The 19775-nt window shown below is 39.7% G+C and overlaps 3 protein-coding genes across 3 annotated transcripts in view; 2 read left to right on the top strand and 1 right to left on the bottom strand.

Moving 5' to 3' along the window:
- Positions 1 to 515: 515 nt before the first annotated feature.
- On the bottom strand, positions 516 to 2680 carry LOC115859880 (THO complex subunit 5 homolog; the record flags this gene model as incomplete). Its single annotated transcript, XM_060294335.1, is given in 4 exon segments — positions 516 to 1726; positions 1728 to 2149; positions 2370 to 2521; positions 2524 to 2680. Coding segments are annotated over 4 exon segments (1875 nt in total), but the record flags the coding sequence as incomplete, so codon positions are not given.
- A 3375-nt stretch (positions 2681 to 6055) lies between these two features.
- Positions 6056 to 16044, top strand: LOC132597655 (DBIRD complex subunit ZNF326-like). Its single transcript, XM_060303002.2, has 4 exons — positions 6056 to 6430; positions 8361 to 8405; positions 15798 to 15833; positions 15929 to 16044. The coding sequence occupies exons 1-4, from the start codon at positions 6415 to 6417 to the stop codon at positions 16042 to 16044; spliced, it is 213 nt and encodes a 70-aa protein (XP_060158985.1). The 5' UTR covers positions 6056 to 6414.
- A 3-nt stretch (positions 16045 to 16047) lies between these two features.
- The window catches only part of LOC115859570 (DBIRD complex subunit ZNF326), a 117763-nt gene continuing 114035 nt past the window's right edge, over positions 16048 to 19775 (top strand). The window contains exon 1 of the mRNA XM_060294326.2: positions 16048 to 18585. Within this exon, the coding sequence (XP_060150309.1) occupies positions 18406 to 18585 (180 nt within the window). The 5' untranslated portion in view covers positions 16048 to 18405. The remainder of the gene's footprint in view (positions 18586 to 19775) is intronic.

Below are 19775 nucleotides of genomic sequence, written 5' to 3'. Positions count from 1 at the left end.
GCAGGATAACCTACTTAACATGCCTTGGATATTCCAGCAGAAGAACCTGACTCCGTATAGATCCTTGTCCTCCTCTATCTAGGAAAATCATCCTCTTCAATGAAGCATGCAGCTTTGGGACAGACACATGTGGCAGAGCCAGGAAGAAAGAGGACACCTTTCCAGAAGGGCAGATCCACCAAATCAATTCTGGCCATCAGTGGGGTTGACAGATGTCACAGACAGCTTGCTCTCAATTTACTTAGGAAATTAAAATTTATGATGGACTATAACATACTAATAGATAAAATGAGTGGCAATAATTCAGAGGTTTAATTGAGCCCCTATAAGGGAATAAACCTCATTTTCTAGAAATGTAAACTTTATATAATATGTACCTAAGGAAGGGAGGTAATTATTACTTTTTTTTTATATGTATAACTCATTCATTTTGTTATAAAGCAGAAACTAACACACCATTGTAAAGCAACTATACTTCAATAAAGATGTAAAAAAAAAAAAAAAAGAGCCACATGTGCGCCAGAGCAGAAAGCAGAGGCACAGCAGTTGGGTCTGGGGGGAAACAACAGGCCGAGTGGGAGGTCAGCGATGGCTGAAGAATCCTTGAGGGTGGTTATATTTAAACGGCTTCATCCTGCTGGGGCCCCTGAAAAGCCGCAGACACATTTTCTCCTGGGGAAATTCCTTGGGCCCCTCCACGCTGTCATCGTGGCTCTCCGTCTCCAGGTAGACGTCCAGCAGCACACACAGACGCTGCAGCTGGTTCGTCAAGAGCTGGTGGCCGGGCCGGGGGCCGCACAGCTCCTTGTAGCACACATTGACCTCACTCTCCACGGCCCGAATATTGTCGTCGTTGTTGTTGGTTTTCTCCCCTTTCCAGTTCAGACAGAGCTGGAAAATGGGTGGGATGGAGGAGTAGCCGGGGTTCAGCACCATGGCAGCCTGGAGCTTAGCCGTGCCCCTTTCCACAAGTGCCATATAGTAGAGATTGGTGTCCCCAGCCAGTCCCGCCTCCACGATGTCTTTGGTAAAATGCAGCTCCGTATAATCCTCATGGGCAATCGTCACCCACTTCACCAGGCGAGAGACAACCTTTGCAGGGAAGAGGTACTGGCAGTCACTGGTAACTGGCACAATGCCGTGTTCCAGGGAGGCAAACCACTTGTGGCGGGCCAGGCGGGACTGCGCCCTGGTCTTCAGCGGTTTCATGGTGGTCTCCATGTGTCTGGCGCTCAGAGAGTGGTCAGCGATCACAGTGTGCTGGGGCTGCTCTTTGGGGAAGTGGAGGCCACCCGGCTTCTGCACCCACAAATAGGGATGCCCTAAGTCAAGTATGTAGTCCCTCAAAGTCAGGATGCCAACTTTATCAAACTGATACTGATTGGCTGGATTTGGAGTTTTCTTTCCATGATCCCCAGGATACAAACAGCTCAGGACTGAGTCAGGAGACAGCAAGTCACCTGCACTGATGGGCGTGATCAGTTCTGTGGCGGTTGTCACTTTGGCTTTTACCGTCATGATGTTGAGGTTCATGAGGTAGTAGAAAGTCAGGTGCAGTTCACTGTCATCTTTGCACCTCAGGTCCAGCATGACGGACAGCGGGTGCCTCTTCAGCATCTCCTTGCGCTTGTCTTGCCCATACACAGTGGCCTGGACATAGAGGGGAGGAGGTAGGTGTCGGGCTGTCTCATACTGCTTGTGAGCTTGGTCGAAGGGCATAAAGTTACTCCTGCACCGGTAGGGAAGCCTGCATGATGCTGTTGAGACGAGGCTGGAGGCTACTCAGGTACTCCTTCTTTACTTCAGTCTCCTTAAGGATCTTCTCCTTGTTGGACAGGCACTCTCGGTACTTCTCCACCAGGCTTTTCCGCTGCTCCAGCTCCCAGTCCAGACGTGCAAGGGTCTGCTGGTGAGGGTCTCCCATGGTGACTTCCGCCTTGCTGACGTCTGGAGGAGCCTCCTCTAAGCTGACCCCATCGATTTCTTCGTGATTTGACTTAAACTCCAGACATTTGGTGATCTCCTTCTGCAGGTGCATCACCTCATACAACAGGTTCTGGAGCTGCAGGTGATAGGCGTCCACTTTCTGCTCGGCCTCATGAGTCTGATCTCTTCCTTTCTTCAACCTGATGTGGGCTAATCGGTTAAGCTTTTTTTTTTTTTTTTTGTGGTACGCGGACCTCTCACTGTTGTGGCCTCTCCCGTTGCGGAGCACAGGCTCCGGATGTGCAGGCTCAGCGGCCATGGCTCACGGGCCTAGCCGCTCCGCGGCATGTGGGATCTTCCCGGACCGGGGCACGAACCCGTGTCCCCTGCATCGGCAGGTGGACTCTCAACCACTGCGCCACCAGGGAAGGCCCCGGTTAAGCTTTTTTAGAGTCGAAATGCACACAGCTCTGGATCCTCCGATCTTCGATCTCAACTGCCGCGTCCTTGTCTCCCCTGCTCCTCAGGTCCTGGATCTCGGCCATGAGTCTCTGCAACTCCTGGCACGTGTACTTGTACAGCTCATAGTCTCTGCAGGGTCCCACAGGTCCACCTCAGCCTCCTCGCTGTAGTATTTACCTTTCTGTTCAGTGTCAGAACGATTATGCTTCCCTTCAGCTGGAGCTCCATCACTTCGGATCACTTTGGGCTTTCGATTTTTGCTCGATTCCGATGACACGGTTGTTTGGTGAAGTCAGGAGGAAACAGCAGAGACCTCAGAGGTGGCTGTGAACATTAATGCAGGAGGTGCTCCACTGGGGCAGGCAATGAAGATGATCTGAGAGCAGGGCACACTGCACCCCGACCTGTCCCGGCCAGCGAGCCACTTCCCGCGGCTCGCGCACCATAGAGCAATTATTACGTTTTGAAAGCACTTTGCATTTTAAATTTTACCTCCATTTTGGGGGGAGGAAATGCATATGAAACTAATGGAGTTTTTCTAATCTGAGGAAGGCCTAAAACATAGAACAAAGTGAGGAATCTCTAAAGCCTTCTTGATCACTTCTTTTGGTATGCAGTTTCTTTTACCACATTATGTGCAATTATGCAAATGATAGGTTAGCAAACCCCTTCCCATGCCCCCTTTTTAACCTGAGGACCCTGATGATGATGCTGGGTCTACAAGGTTGAATCCATACACCAATAGACCCAAGCATGACTATATAATATTTATCCTGAATATGAAACCAGTTTATATAATATTGTCATCAACTATACCTCAAAAAAATTTTTTTAAAAATATGGAACCAGCAATTACTCATTATGTGTTCTTGGATGAGTAACTTTCTTTTTAATTTGTCTTACACACCCTGTTCTCTTTTATTTTCCAAGGGACTCTGCCAGTCTGGCGTTTACCAACCTTCTACCTCTTGCGAAATATGTGGAGGATGAAATGATATAAGACTTTGTACAAAACATTGGCCCCTCAGGGTAAAAATCTGAGCCTAGCAAAGTACAGACCCTGGGAGGAAGGAAAGAGACAACAATGAAGAAAAGGATGTTTGGCACATAGTTAGTGCTTATCCAATATTTGTTCCATAAGTGAATTAGGGGATGATGTGATAGTCTCTCAAGTATTATGGGGTGTCTCAGGCACTGCCATCTGCCTCTTCAAGAACACTTCCTATTTGGGAAGGAGGAAGGAAGGAGGGAAGAGACACATGTATTCTGGCTCTCCAGGCGTTTGTGCTGAGGTCAGGTTTCTTCTGGAGTTAGGAGTTCCTTGTCTGGCAGTTTTCTCTTTCAGGGGAGTAAGGTGGGGGTGTGTGTGTGTATGTGTGTGTGTGTGTGTGTGTGTGTGTGTGTGTGTGAGCACGTACATATGCGTGTGTGCGTGAGCACGTACATATGCGTGTGTGCACATGATACACAAATATAAATAGTGACCCAATGTTTATTTCCTTTCACTTATGCCAAGACCTGAAGACCTCAGATTACAAAATCATTCCTTTGCCTTGATAACAAGAAAAAAAGTTGAAAACCTCAGGGAGAGCTCAGTTTTAATTGTTAAACTTATGTGCTTGGCACTTAGGATACAAAAAGACTTAGGTCTAATCTCAAAAGACTTTTAACGTGGAGAGACATAAAGCCAAACAGTATCTGATGCAAGGAAGATAGTGCTGGAGCAGAGGTTGGTCCAGGGAACTCAGAGGAGGGGCTTTTAATAGAGCCCAGGGCCCAGGGCCTTGCTATTCCAAGTCTAGTTCGACTGCCAGCAGCAACATCTCTTGGAAACTTGTGAGAAATGCAGACTCTCCGACTCCAACACAGACTGACTGAATGTGAATCATATGCTCATTAATATTTGAGAAGTACTGGTCTAGGGGGTGGGGGTGGGATGTGGGAGCGTTTTTTTAAAGGAAATAAATTCTGAACTGTGTTTTGAGGATGAGAAGGGTTAACTAGGGAGTGTTCCAAACAGAGAGAAAAACCTAAGCAAAAGTTCAGTGACATGAAAAGCATTGGGGGCTTCCCTGGTGGCGCAGTGGTTGAGAGTCCGCCTGCCGATGCAGGGGACACGGGTTCGTGCCCCGGTCTGGGAAGATCCCACGTGCCGCGGAGCGGCTGGGCCCGTGAGCCATGGCCGCTGAGCCTGCGTCTGGAGCCTGTGCTCCGCAACGGGAGAGGTCACAACAGAGAGGCCCGCGTACCGAAAAAAAAAAAAAAAGCATTGGGGTGTTTTGGGAACTGCAAGTAGCTTAAAATTGCCAATCAAAACGGAAAGAGTAGGGGAGAGTGGAGGAGGGAGAAATGTAGGAAGATGGCAGGTCTGGCAGTGGCTAGATCCTGCTGGATGTGCTCTATGTTAAGGAGCTTTGCCTTCACCTAATCCATGATAGAGACGCATGATATGTTCAGATTTGCCTTTAGATCACCGTGGCCCTGAGGAGCCTGAGAAGGTCAAGGTGGAAAGGCAGAGAAATTACTTAGGAAGCTATGGCAATAGTTTGGGAGAGAGATAATGAGAGTCTAACTCAGGTAGTGCAGTGAGCTGGAGAGCAGGGGGCAAATTTAAGACATTTTAGGAGGTAGTAAGCAGATGAGAGACTTCAGTACGGATTGAGGATGGGAGAAGGGGAGTAGCCTGGATGAGTTGCTGGCTTCTGGCTGGGATTAGTAGTGGGTGGTTGCTCATGACGCCACTAACACAGATGAAAGAATAAAGGAGGATGAACAGGTTTGAGGAAGGAAATCATGAGTTCAGTTTTCAACATGTTCTACTCCGGTGAATAGAAAACATGTATAGGAGGAAAAAAAAAAAAGAAGAAAACAATAAAAGGGTGGAGAACTGGGTGAATCAATCAGGGTGGAGAAGGAAAGTGATGAGGAAGAAACAGTGCCCTGCCCAGATTTGGGGCTACAGTAATGCAACATAGTATACCTGTGAGTTTTTCCTTAAGTCCTGTTTCTAGGGGCTGCTTTCTCGGAACTTGGTTCCCACAATTGCTTGGACCCCAAAGAAGGGCAAAGGGCTTGATTCATGATTTCCTATCCTGTGATCAACTCATTGTTAACACCATTTGCGCTATTAAAAAAGTGTTTTCTAACCTGGAGTTCAAGCTGCTCCAGGGTTAGAATGACCTAACAGTTGTCTTTTTCCACATTGCCTTGTGGGTGAATGACTTTGCCCACTGTCCGCAACTCTATTTCCAAAGTGACAATAATACAATGTTAATAAGTATGTGTGTTTGCCCGTTGTTGTTCTTCCAGTTCTGGATGACTACTGCCACAAATCTTCCCTGTCTGTTAACTTTTACTTTTATTTTGCACCTTGAAACTCAGAACTTGATCATGGCCTGTCTTGGATCATACTCATAATTGTTTCCTATTTAGCAATCTGTTCTCCTCTGCTCACAGAGTTCTAAAAACGTCCTGGACTTCTGCGTCTCCACGACAGAAACTCCATAAGGATTTTAACATTTTCCGATCAGTCATCACCAGCCAATAAAAAGCAAAATGTCGGCACGTGGTATAATACATTAGTTCGGGCTGGAGGAAGGTATTCCAACCAGATCCTTTCGCTCTTGCCAGAATCAAACATGGCGGGCCGCAGCCAGACCTTCCAGAACACCCAGCTCTCTTTCCCACGACCCCGGGCAGTCTGTGTGGCTCCTTTTTTTTCCACCTTCCTTACCCCTCGTCCGCTCCTAAAGGGTCAGCACCTGGGAGCGTGACAGCAGACCTGCTTCCCGCCCCCACTCCAGGGCCCGCCCACCAGCCCGCGCCAGCCAATCGCAGGCCGCGCTGCGACGGCCGGCAGCGCCGGCCGGCCCCGCCTCCCAGCCTCGCTGTGGCCTGCGGCTCCCGGGCCAGTAGCGCCACTCTTGGTCGCGTTTACTGGCTGTGTGTAACCGCGGGTCACGGGCGCTCTCCTTCCGCCACAGCTCAGCCCAGCGCCGCCGAGGCCGTCGGCCCCGAGCCTCCGCCATGGACTTCGAGGACGGTAAGCGCGGCCTCTGGCTGGTCGCCGCGGCGGCGGCGGGAGGCGGGGTGGCCTGCCCCGGGGGTCTGTTTACCGTCTCAAGATGGCCGTGTGGGCTTTGTTCTGCGGGCCCGGAGGCCGCCCGCCCGCCGCGGGCCCGGTGCCCGGAGTCGGCCTCTGTGGGGACCCGCGCGCCCGATCCCCCGGCCCGGCGCCCGCTGTGGCCCGCGACCCTGGAGTTCCGCGCCGGCCTCGGTGTGGGTAAGGACGCGCCTAAAGCGCCGCGGCCTCCGGACTCGGCCCCAGACTGGTCCCCGCCCCGCTGCGTGGAAATTGCCCGGACGCTTCCAACTTCCCGGTCTCGGGCTAAGCGGCAAGCGGGCCTCCTTTGCCGCGGCTCGCACTCGCGACGTGGGCAGCGACCCAGATCGTCCTTTTAGTCAATGCCCAAACCCAGGTTACTTCTCACCAGATAGGATTTTCAGAGGCTTGTTCACGGTCGTGTGCCTGGTTGTCTTAGTTTAAGATGAGTTTAAAGGGCATCTGTAAGTGATAAGTATAAGTAGATCTCTATCCAGAATGGAAAGTAAGGTATTTCTGGTTAGCAAACTGGGATATTTATCCACCAACAAACATTGCCTGGGCCTTAATCCCTAATTTGAAATATGTCTGTGAACCAAAGCATTTTTCTCTGGACGGTGTATGGATGGGACTTAAGTTAGTCAGAATTCTGGCACAGCATCACATGCCCTTCAAATTCAGACCTGTGCACAACCGCCTGTGTTGGACTTGCTGTTTAAATAAACCGTATTTTAGCAGTACCTTTCAGTCGTCTCTCAGGCCAGTTCTTTAAAGCATTTTCATAGGCTCACGAAGTAAAATTAATTTGGTTTTCAACTTGTCTTCAAATCTTGGCCAACTTTATAGGAACGGGTGTCAAGGTAAAATGAGTACGTAATGACAGCTTTAGGGAGACATGAGAAGGGGTGTGAATAAACTGAATTTAGTCCTGAGTAACCAGGCATTTCTAAATAAAATCAGTGCACTACCTAGTTCTAAGCCTCTAACCCAACCCCCAGAATTATCTTTGAATGTGCTGTGAGTCCGACTAAATGATCTTTTGATCTTTGATTTGATTTCATGCCACAAAGAGTTAAAGATATCAAATCTAAGTATATGAAAGGGGATTGGAATAACCTTTTTGTGGATAGTTTTAAGTTACTTTGAAACAGGAAGTTTAGATATTAACAGTAGCACACTGGTGTTTTTTTTGTTTTAGTTGGACTTTGACTAATCCTGTGTAGTGTAGTTGGATTCTGTTGTATCCAAATGACCACTCTGTTAAATTCTTTTCTTTCAGTATTTATTAGTAAAATTAACTAAAGGATTTAACAATTGCCGAATTCGTTTTGACAGAGAAATTATCAATATGATTTTTTGGTGGTGATGCCACATCCTGGGTAGATGTAGCACCATACATATATACATATATGTATATACATTTCTCAGATAAGATCTTGAAATCTTTAGAGAGCAAATTAAGTGCTAAAAGAAATATTAACTTGGAAAAAATTATATATTACATAGAATCAATTCTCAGCTGTCCCTGCTTTTTGCATTATTTGATACATATTTGCCTTCCTTTTTGTTACTCCATATAAATCAGTACTGGATCCCCTTTTTTGGATGTTATTATATATCAGGTTTTATAAACTAATTTTTACATTACCATGATTTATTTGGATGATAAACTTGCCATTTGGGGAGATAGTGAAAAGAAAGGGATATGTATTTTCCCATATGAAATATTTATAATTATTTACACCCTATTTTGCAGATAATTGCATTAATGGCATTTTAAAAATTGTGTTTGTTTTTAGTAGATGGGTATGTAATTTCAGATTTTTGCTAATATTGAACTAATTCCTTTCTGTTAAATGTGTCTTCATAGATTACACTCACTCTGCTTGCAGAAATACTTATCAGAGCTTTAATGGTGAGTATCCTCTTTCATTTGCTCTGAAATAAGTTAAGGGAATGCATTTCAGTTTTTCTCTTCATCCATATAAAGTACCAGTGTAAAAAGGGAATTGTGCCTTGTTTCAGGCATTGTTTGGTCTCTTCATGTATCAGCGTTAATGTTGTTATAATATATATATTATTTGAGTTAGATAATTTGGGATCAGAAAAACTTAGGGCTATTGAGATTAATTTGACTCTGTTTTATTTGAATTATGAATCCTTTAATTTATTCCAAAAGGCCCTGACTGCAACTGAGTGAGGACTTAACAAGCAGCTAGCTGAGTTATTTTTGTTGAATTAGAGGTTTTGGTATTGAGTAAAGTAGATTAAGTGGATTATTGGCTTTGTTTTATACTGCTTCTTTTGTAACATTTTGACCTTGTTTTTGAGGTCATTTGCTTTAATGTGTCCAAATGTGTTAGTATATAAAGAACTGTCTAGAGGAGCACATAAAGAAGCCTGATTGTTTATTGACATAAGAGTTGTGACTACAGAGCTAGGTAAAATCATAAGAGGTATGCAGCATACAATTGGGGTGGTGTTTTGATAGTTATTAGAGTTAAGGCTTTACCAGTCAGGATAATAACACAAAAAGAACATGGAACAATTCAAAGAGGTTAAAAAGCATTATATGAATGACACCAGGGAGTGGAATTAAATATCCTAATTGCCAGAGAAATGTAAAATTCAACTGTTGTACAGGATGTAATATATTCACTAAATAAAACTGAAGTAAATGTACTACTACGTAAAGAAGACCATGTCATTTTATGGGAATAATTAGCATTCAGTTAATTTCTATTTATCGTCTCTAAGAATTTAGAGAAACTTTGAATTTGATGTTGACTAAAAAGGTTAAACATATAGGAAGTAGTCAATGTATATTGAGTGCTGAAAAATATATTTTCGAGCAGCAGAGTGATATAATAAAATTACCAGAAGAAGTTTAATTTGCATCCACATGTAGGTTAGATTGAAAACTGGAAAATTATCAAGAAGGCTGTTTCGTAAATTCAGTTGTAAGGATTTTAGACCTTGAACTTGGGAGGTGATGATAGTAATTTAAAAAATATTAATCTATTTCTTGAGAAAATTAGCAGAACTTTCAGGCTGCCTAGTAGTGAGTAGAAAATTGAGAAGGATGAATAAAAATGAATCCAGGATTTTAAACTGGAGTCAGTAGGACTAGTACTTTCAGCAAAGAGGTTTGGAATAATAGAAGGCCATGATCTCCAGTAGGATGTAAGAGAGAGTTGAATTTAATGCCTAAATATAGGGCTTTGAGATGCAGAATCATAGAGGGCCAGAAGTTTATTTTCTTAATGTACAGTGTTGCAAAAAGAGTTTCAGAAATTTCTGTTACTACTGTTATGACCTTCTTTTTAAAACATGCACTTTATTTTTAATTGAAGTGTAATTGACATATAACATTATATTTCAGGTGTACAACATCATGATCCCATATTTGTATACATTGTGAAATGATCACAATAAGTCTAGTTACCATCTATCACCATACATAGTTTTCCTGTAATGAGAACTTTTAAGATTTACTTTCTTAGCAACTGTCAAATATGCAATACACTATTACTAACTATAGTCACTGTGCTATACATTACATCCCCATGACTTGTTTATTTTATAACTGGAAGTTTGTACCTTCTGACTCCCTTCACCCATTTCACCCACTCCTATACCTACTCCCCTTCCCTGGCAACCACCAATCTGTTATATCCACAAGCTTGGCTTTTTTGTTTGTTTTGTTTTGATTTGATTTGTTTTTTTTAGATTCTACATATAAGTGAAATCATACAATATTTATCTTTCTTTGTCTGATTTATTTCACTTAGCATATGCCCTCAAGGTCTATCCGTGTTGCAAATGGCAAGATTCCATTCTTTTTCATGGCTAAGTAATATTTCATGTATATACATACATATATATCACATCACATTATCTTATCCACTAATCTATAGATGGGCACTTGGGTTATTCCATATCTTAGCTATTGTAAATAATACTGCAGTGAAAATGGGGGTGCATATATCTTTCCAAATTAGTTTTTTACTAATGTTATGACTTATTTTTCTCTTAATTTTAGTTCCAACAGTGGTTCTCATTTAAGGGTGATTGTTAGACTTCCCTGTGGAGCTGTCTCAAAGTGTATCTGTTTAGGTCATACTCTAGTCCCCTTGAATCTTAATTTTTAGGGTAAATGGTCCCAACTATGTAGGTTTTAAAGAACTACTTTGAATGATTTTGGAATGCACCTTTAGGTAAACACCACTGCTTGACACCACTTTGAGGTCTGAGTTATCTACATTTTATAAATGAGGAACTTAATTTCAGGGATGTAATTTGACTTCAACAGATACTTATTGAGTGCTATGTATCAGATATTGTTCTTGGAGCTATCAATATAGCAGTGAACAAAATGGACAAATATTCCTGCCTTTGTGAAGTGTACAGTCTAGTGGGGTGAAATAGACAGTAAACAAGAAGTAATATATATTGTACTATTGCAATTGCTAGGAGAATAATAACACGGGGCAGGGTGTGTGTGTGTGTGTGTGTGTGTGTGTGTGTGTGCGCGCGCGCGCGCGCGCGTGCATGTGTTACAATTTTAAAGAGATAAGCTAGGGAAAGCCTCACTAAAAGGGTAACTTTTGAGCATAGATTTGAGGGAGGTGAGGATGCAAGCCATGAAGCTATCTAGGGGAAGAATGCTGTAGACTTTAGGAAATAAAAGGTGTGTAGTAGTTACCAGTTGAAGCCAACAATGCATTGATTGTTAGTGTTGTATTTTCCAGCGACTGAAATGAAGTAGAAGACACTGGAAAACATGTCAAGCTACAAATTTCTTGGAAGGAAGTTGTATTTCCAGTGTCTTCATATTTCCTTCTTGCTTTAAAATAATTCTTTTTATATAAATAGCAGACAAAAAAAGGGAAAGCATTTTGGGTAGAGGGAAAGCAGGAACAAAGGTAAGGCTGAGTACACTGTGCTTCAGAGAGACTTAAGAAGATGAGCTTGACTACAGCAGATGATTTTTGCTGAGTAATCTTAAAACAAGGTTAGAATAGTGAGGTGTAGCCAGAAGGCATTGAAAGTCAAAGACAATTTGCTTATATCTAGGAAGCAATAGAAAGTGAAGACCTGAAAGAGTTGAGGGTGTGAGCAACACAGATACAGAAGAAGAGCATTCCATGCAGAGGGAATAGCAGGTGCAAAAATGGATATATGCCTGTTGTAGTCTAGGAACAGCAAGGGACCTAGTATAGCTAGAGTGGAGTAAGGGGAGACCATAGATGATGAAATTAAGAGGCAATGGGGTAGATAAAGTTAAGAGGTAATGGGCAGGATTTCTCAACTTTGGCACTGTTGGCATTTTGGACTAGATAATTTTTCGTTGTTGGGGGAATGTGCTGTGCATTGTGGAATGTTTTAGCAGCATCCTTGGCCTGTGTCATTTGATGCAGGTAGCACCCACTACCCATTTTGGTGACAGCCAAAAATGTTTTCAGACATTACTAAATGTCCTCTGGGGGGCAAAATTGCCCGTGAGTAAGGGCCACTGGTGTAGGGCCTTATAGATTATCTTAAGGCTTTAGCTTTTACTTGGAGTAAGATGGGAAGCCATTGGAAAGTACTGAGCATTGAACAATTTGACTTACATTTTAACAGAATTCTTCTAGCTATTTTCTTCACAATAAACAGAAAGGGAGCAAAAGTGGAAGCAGGAAAACCAGTTGGGAGGCTGTTGCAATAATGTAGGTGAGAGATGCTGGTGGCCTGCATCATGATGCTAGTAGTGTGGAGGTGGTAAAAAGTGGTCTCATTCATGACTTAGTGTCATACAACTTGTTAGTTATTTTGATCATAAGTCAGTTGTTTTTTCATACTACTCCACAGCTCTTATCTTTTGATTTAATTATACATGAGTTTTAACATTTGTTGAGCTTATCATTTATATGATAATCAAAGCAATAGAACAGATTTGATTTAAAATATGTCCGTTTAATTTTTGAGTGAGTTACTTTCATTTAATATATTTTTTTATTCAGAAATAGTTGATGGAATACTATATGTTTCAGGTGTATAACATAGTGATTCACAATTTTTAAAGGTTATATTCCATTTGTAGGTATTGTAAAATACTGGCTGTATTCCCTGTGTTGTACAGTATATCCTTGTTCTTATTTAATATTAATAGTAAAGGTATGTTTTAGTCTTACAACTTTATTTTTAAAGTGATTTTTAAATTCCTTTGGTAACCTGGAAGAATATCGTTTATATATAAATGGTCAACTTATAGAATCTATATCCCTATAATCACACTGATTATATGCAATACGTATAAAAACTTTTCCTCTTTTCCTTTTTAATTAACTGAATAGTAACAGTAGTATGAACAGTAAGCCCAAGTCATTGCTGTATAAGGGTAGCTCTATTAATTTTTGTGTACTGCACAGTGCCTGGCACAAGGTGAGTGTGCAATAAATGTTAGTAATTTATGACTCTGTAGTGAAATAAAAACACACAGAATCAAAAAACTGAAAGATTTAGTATCCAAAGGCAGCCTCTGCTGACTCAAAATAGAAATGAGCAGAAATAACAAAATACAAGTTTTTTTGTTTTGTGTACCTAACTGAACCTAACTCTAAAATTACATTTTAATATGAGGCCTTTAGAGGAAAGCTTTTTATTTTGAAAACTTTATTTTAATGTTGAAATTGTCCCCTATATGAGATATGAGCAAATTATATTGTATAATTACCAACTTTAAAGACAGATAACTATTTTATCAGTTTAGAACTGTGTTATCTGATATGGTAGACACTAACCACGTATGACTATTGAGCGCTTGCAGTGTGGAGAGTCTGTATTGAGGTATGCTGTCTTAGTCTTAGTATGAACTTGACTTGAAGTCTTAGTATGAACAAAAAACAATGTAAAATATCTCAGTACTTTCTGTATATTGATAAACTTTTTGTTATATTAAAATGCATTTGTATGCCTTGCACTTTGAATGGATCTTTTTACGATTTATGATCCTGTAATATCAGGTATTAGTTATTTGAAAAGTACTGGTTTATTGAGTTACTCAGATTTTCCAGATATTGACAGATTTTATTGTACAGTGTAAAAAGTCATATTCAGTAATACTAGTATCAACTTTATCAGAAAAACCTTTAAGTATTGGGAAGCTGTCAAGCTCAAGTTTTATAAAATTCTGATTTTCACGTGAGAGCTTGAATTTCATCTTTGGCAACAAATATTGTTACCTATTTTCTTTGAAGTGAGTTTCACTTCATTTTTGAGAAAGTGTCTGCCATGCTCAAGTCTGAAAGCCATAGTTTTTGAATGTCAGTCTTTCCTTTTAGTAAAAATAGTATTCCTTGTAAAAAGTGGCTAATTCAGTGGCTTTTCCTGGAGAGAACTATGGCACTTAATGGAACTTTATGCACTGATATGCAGCAAAATTGCTTTACATATACTTTCCATTTTACTGCGCAGAATATCATAAAGAGAGTGTACTCAAAGGTCATGATTTAATAAAATTAATAACTCCTACTGCTTCATCAAGGACATTCTTTAAGCAATGATGGCATTTTTATTATTTTTTACTGCAAGTGTGCAGTACAACTACTAGTGTGGTCTGGTGTCACTGCCTTGATTTGTGCTATAGCACCAACAGTTTTATCCACCAGTGCTTTTGCATCTTCAGTGCAAAAAAATTTTCAACACTGTGAAAAAAGGCAGATAATATCTTAGTACTATTTATAAAAATAGTTTGACCTTGTGGACCCTCTGAAGGGGTCCTGGCAACTCTCAGTAATCAACAGGCTATTGAAAACTGCTGTCCTAGGGTGCATAAAAAATTTGTGAAAAATCAGACCCTGACCACAAGTCTAGTGTACATTTAAAATGCGGCCACAGGACTTCCCTGGCAGTCCAGTTGTTAAGACTTCACGCTTCCAGGGGACACAGGTTCCATCCCTGGTTGGGGAACTAAGATCTCCATATGCTGTGTGGCGCAGCCAAAAAAAAAAAAAAAATGAGGCCACAAATAGCAGAATACTGTATAAGGCAGAGTATCATAAATACCATGTAAGAGCTACAGAGTTTTGTAGACATTCAAAAGAAAGATGATAATCAACTGAGACAACATCAGTAAAAATGTTCTTGAAAGGATTAGTATTTGAAATGGACTTTAAAAGATTAGAAAATTTCAACAAGCTGATATTTGGGGTGGTAGAAGAGAGTGTTTCATGTAGAAGCGACAGCACGAAACTAGAGGGGTGGTTATTTATGAGACTTTAGGAAAATCATTTCATCTCTTTGGACTTTTTAGTTCCATAATCTATAAAATGAAATGATTAAATTTGATCATTTAGGTTGCTTTCAGGTTTAAAGTTGCAAGATTTTGTTATTAGGACCTGAAATCATATTTATATGATTATAATTAAAATTTAGCGTTTTTAAAAAATAAAAATTAATGTATTTGCTCCATGTATATTCTTACATTTATTAGTGCATAAAACTTGGAGAGGGTGATAAATGAAGGATCTTAAAGGACTTTATAGGAAACACATTCTGAATGGTTTTTAAATTTTTTCAATTTTATAATCATAGTAAATTCATTTTATTACCTCTTTTGTTGTATTTGTTTTTCATGTCAGAGGTTGGGATGTAAGTGGAATTACAGTGTAATAAAATATACTTAAGTGCCTCGATTGTATCATAATTTTTTTAGTGTCTGTATTGCTAGAATTCACATTCATTCCCTTTATTCAAAGTATTTGAGGATTTAAATATTTATAGGCACGGTACCACAGATTGGCCCTACTCTGATTTTACTTTTTAAAGATACCTATTTCAGTTACTGTATGAACTAATTTCAATTGGGCTAATTTAAAATGTGGCTGCTTCTGAGTTTTTAGACATTTTGAGAGGAGTTAGATGTAGAAGACTATACTTGTAACAAAAATTTTTCCTTTTGATGTTATTAAATACTGACTTTTCTTAAGAATAGGAATTATTAATTATGTACCATGTAGCACCTAACACAGGGCCTTATGGTAGTACCCTAGTCAAATAAACATTGGCTATATTGAAGATAATTTTAATATAGAACTTTTTAGTTGATAATGTTTTTCTTTGAAAAATTAGGTTTCATTAGCAAATCTGATTTTTCAGTAGATTATAATCTGTGTGTTTTTTCCTTCAGTGTCTGTTGTGACTTTAGCTTAAATGTTAATGATGAATTATCATCTCAGATGATTGATATGAATATCTTGTGTTTTATGCAAAGATTCCTGAAGAGAATGGTATCTTACTGACCTTTTGCTATTGACTCTTTTAGGAATGGATCGTGATTATGGCCCCGGATCTTATGGAGGTCTGACATTCAAGGATATTTATCTAAAAATACTTCTTTTGAGTGCCAGTAAAGGTGAGCGTCATTTAATTTTTTTCTTTTTAAACTCTTTGTAGGGATGGATCGTGACTATGGCCATGGATCCTGTGGGGGTCAAAGATCCATGGACTCCTACCTAAACCAGTCATATGGCATGGACAGTCACAGTGGTGGTGGTGGGGGTAGCAGGTAAATTGCTTCATCACTTGGCCAAATAATTAGATGACTGTAAGATTCTGGATATTCTAATTTCCTATTCCTTAGGCATGTGGCGCTACTTGAACTTTGCTATTTAGAATCACCTTAAATGTTGAAAGGTGTTAATGGTTCTAAAAATTATCTCAGCATCACTGGCAGACATTAGGAAAATCTCAGGAAAACCTTTATCATTTCATTATAATAGAGTAAGATTTTCTGTCTTTAGCAGTGAGCATTTTTTTTTCTTCTTTTACTTTTAACTGCTTATCAATCAGAATGTCCTGAACAAATGATATAAAAATGTTATTGGAAATATTATTTGTGAAGCTTTTTCTTATGAATTTCCAAAAATCTTTACTACGGTGGGGTACTCTATAAAGCAGCAAAGCAGTCTTTGACTAGAATGGGTTTAACTGAACCAGTCTAGCAACATTCAGTTTCTAAGAAACATTTAAAATAGTTATTCTTTTAATTTTAAAGTAAGTTACAAGAGCATACTGTAATAATAAAAGTGTTCTTTAAATCATGTCTAGATTATTTATTGGCAGGTACTGCTTATACCAGAAACACTTGTGCTCTAGACTAGGAACATTATATTAAAGCCATGAGTATGATACCTTTTCTTATTTTAATGCAGTAGAATTTAGGTTGTACTTACGTTTCACTGTCAATGCTGTGTAAAGCTTAAACCTAGTTGAACTCCTACAGGCTTTAGGGTTGACCACATTTCAGGTCAAGGGGGGTCTACTTTTTGAGGCACAAAGATTCCTACTAGATATAAGTAAAACTAGTTAGGAAACATTAGAAAGTATTGTCCTTCTTCATAAATTGAAGGATCTGGATTCCTTAAGGATGGACTGAATGATGCTTACTTTTCTTTTTTCTGCTTCAAGTGTGCCATTATGGTTTATAGTAGAGAAAAATCAAGAAAATAGTTACAACAATTTTGCTTACGTGATAGATGTTTTGAAAAATGTAGTTGAAAAGAGGAATAATTTTTATATGGTTACTAGGATTCAGAAGTAAATAGTACCTTCTATTTAGTGATCTGTAAATAATTGAAGTAATGTAACACATTTAAATGTTTTACCATATCTCTTCCTGCCCTATTACATTGTAAATGTAATGTGCGTAAACTATGTAGATGTTATCATTTATCTCGTGTAATTGTGGGCCTTTATAAAACTATGTTGTAAGATAAGCGACTTCTGTAATCCATGCTTCGGTGAGAAGTAAGATGATTTGTTTCTTCTGTTGACTATTAAAACCTTGAGGAGACTGTACACTCCCTTTTTTAGAGTAGCTTTATGTGATAATTTTATGTGATACTAGGGAATAATTTTTTGATAATAGGGAATAATTTTTCAAACAATTGAAGACCTTATAAAATGTATTCTTTCTAATCTGCCTTGAAAATTCATATGCAGAGGGTATATGTTGGTGGTCTTTTACTTTTATGTTCTATTTTATGTGCTTATCCTTCTAGATTTGTTAGATTTATTAGTCTACAAGTAAAAAGTGACTGAGGATTGATTATTGACCTTAACCAAAGTTTGGCAGGTTGCCAAACTTCATAACCAGATAACTCTCCCAATTTTGACTGCTGTAGACACAATGAAGCAGTTTTGTCATATAGATTATTGGGGGTGCAAATGGATCTCTTCTGTGTCACAAGTAGCCTACATCTGTGTAGTCCTCAATTTGTGTCCCCATTGAAAGCCAAAATGTTGTAAATATTTTGTATTTTCCAGTATTAGGGATGGATTCAAAGAAAGTTTTGAGTAGTTTGTGAACTTTAACAAATGACTTTTCCCAAGACTAGGGCTGGGCTTAAATAATGACAGACAAATCTTTTCTTTCTAATAAAATAGAAAGCTGCCAAAAAGCAGATTTTTAAGCTAAGGTTTACTTAACTCAATTCATATTTAAACACTGACTCAGATAGCTTTCTATCTGGTCTCATGTTGAACTGCCCAGCCCTAATCAGGTGTGAACAAAAGTAGAACTGTGCAAACCAGTATGGTATAAATGAATTTTAGTTGATAAATGTCATCTGATAATTTGTCTTTTGAATTGTCTAACATTAGTAAGCTTACTTTTGTTTTTTCCCTCACTGTGCAACTCTTCCAGGTTTGGACCTTATGAGTCTTACGACTCCAGGTCTTCTCTGGGTGGGCGAGATCTGTACAGATCTGGCTATGGTTTTAATGAACCCGAACAAAGCCGCTTCGGAGGTAGTTATGGTGGTCGATTTGAGAGCTCCTACCGGAATAGCCTTGACTCTTTCGGAGGTAGAAACCAGGGCGGGTCTAGCTGGGAAGCACCTTACTCCCGTTCAAAATTGAGGCCTGGGTTTATGGAGGACAGAGGAAGAGAGAATTACTCTTCCTACAGCAGTTTTTCTTCACCCCATATGAAGCCTGCACCTGTAGGCTCTCGGGGGAGAGGAACGCCTGCTTATCCTGAAAGTACGTTTGGAAGCAGAAACTATGATGCTTTTGGAGGACCATCAACAGGCAGAGGCCGAGGCCGAGGAGTAAGTACAACAGAATCTTTTCAGATTCTTTTCACTAGTCACTCTTTTAAACCCTTTCAAGACCATGGTTTTCAACTAGAATAAACACTGTTCATCCCAGTGTATTTTGAAGAAAAGCTGAGTCCTAAGCATAATTTTTAGGTTGCCTATAAAAGTTTTCCACCTCAGAAAATACGTGGCAGTGTGAGATGACTGTTCATAAAGTTTTGCCAAATCTCCCTTTATTAAAAAGGTGAGGATATTAGGTTTGGTCTAAAAGGGGTTAAAAGGAGTTGCATTTTTCCTTGTAAACACTAGCAATTTTGCTAGTGGGACAGTTCTTGGATTATGTAAAGGTAATGAACCCTTCTGGAGTTTTTGAGTAGGTTAAAGGTGCAATGTATGATAAAATGTGTATACTTTGCTGCTAAACTCTAGCACGTAGAATTTCTTCAAAGCTTCATATTTCACATTAAACACAAGAGACTAAAAATCGGTGATAGTTGAGGGTAGCTTAGCCATGTTTACATGGTGAAGAAGTTGATATGTATAATAGGTTGTAGATGATTTGTGGTCAGTATAATTTTGCTAACTTACTCTCTTACAGTATGTCCTATTGCTGGGTGTTCTGTTTTACCTGTGTCACTAGTTTTACTATTGAGAAATAATTTCCTCCCTGTATAAACATGTCTACGGCTTCTTCCTAGGAAGTAATATTTTGTAAATTACTGCTTAAATGAGTAAATATACTAGTCTTCAAGTATTTAATTTCAGGATATATAGTATAAAGATTATGCCTTACATTCTCAGGTAACTTGACTGACATGAAATTTTACCTAGTAAGGGTATGTAGATTGTGGAGTTACTATGCACTTTGATCCTATAAAGAATATTGTATTTTTGCTATAACATGAGGAGTGTTTTATTTTTTTTAAGTCAGTTGCTCTTAATATTCTGTTTGCAGAGGAAAGTACTTCTGATAAAAAATGCTGTAGGGCACATATTTTTAACTGCTCACTAGCCTTTGGTACATCAGTGTAGTTTGTCATACTTGTGTAGAAATTTTGCATTTATAACAGTTACTCTTTACTTATGTAAAATGCATTGCACCTTTAATGGATAATTGATGAAGATTTTTCTGATGTGACTATGTAAATTACCTGGAAACACTAATTTATTCAAGTCTACTAGGTTAGATAGGTATTCCTAAG

The sequence above is a fragment of the Globicephala melas genome, chromosome 1 (genome assembly GCF_963455315.2).
Source record: "Globicephala melas chromosome 1, mGloMel1.2, whole genome shotgun sequence".
In the NCBI taxonomy this organism is placed as follows: Eukaryota; Metazoa; Chordata; class Mammalia; order Artiodactyla; family Delphinidae; genus Globicephala; species Globicephala melas.
This window is presented reverse-complemented; position numbering and strand designations above follow the sequence as displayed.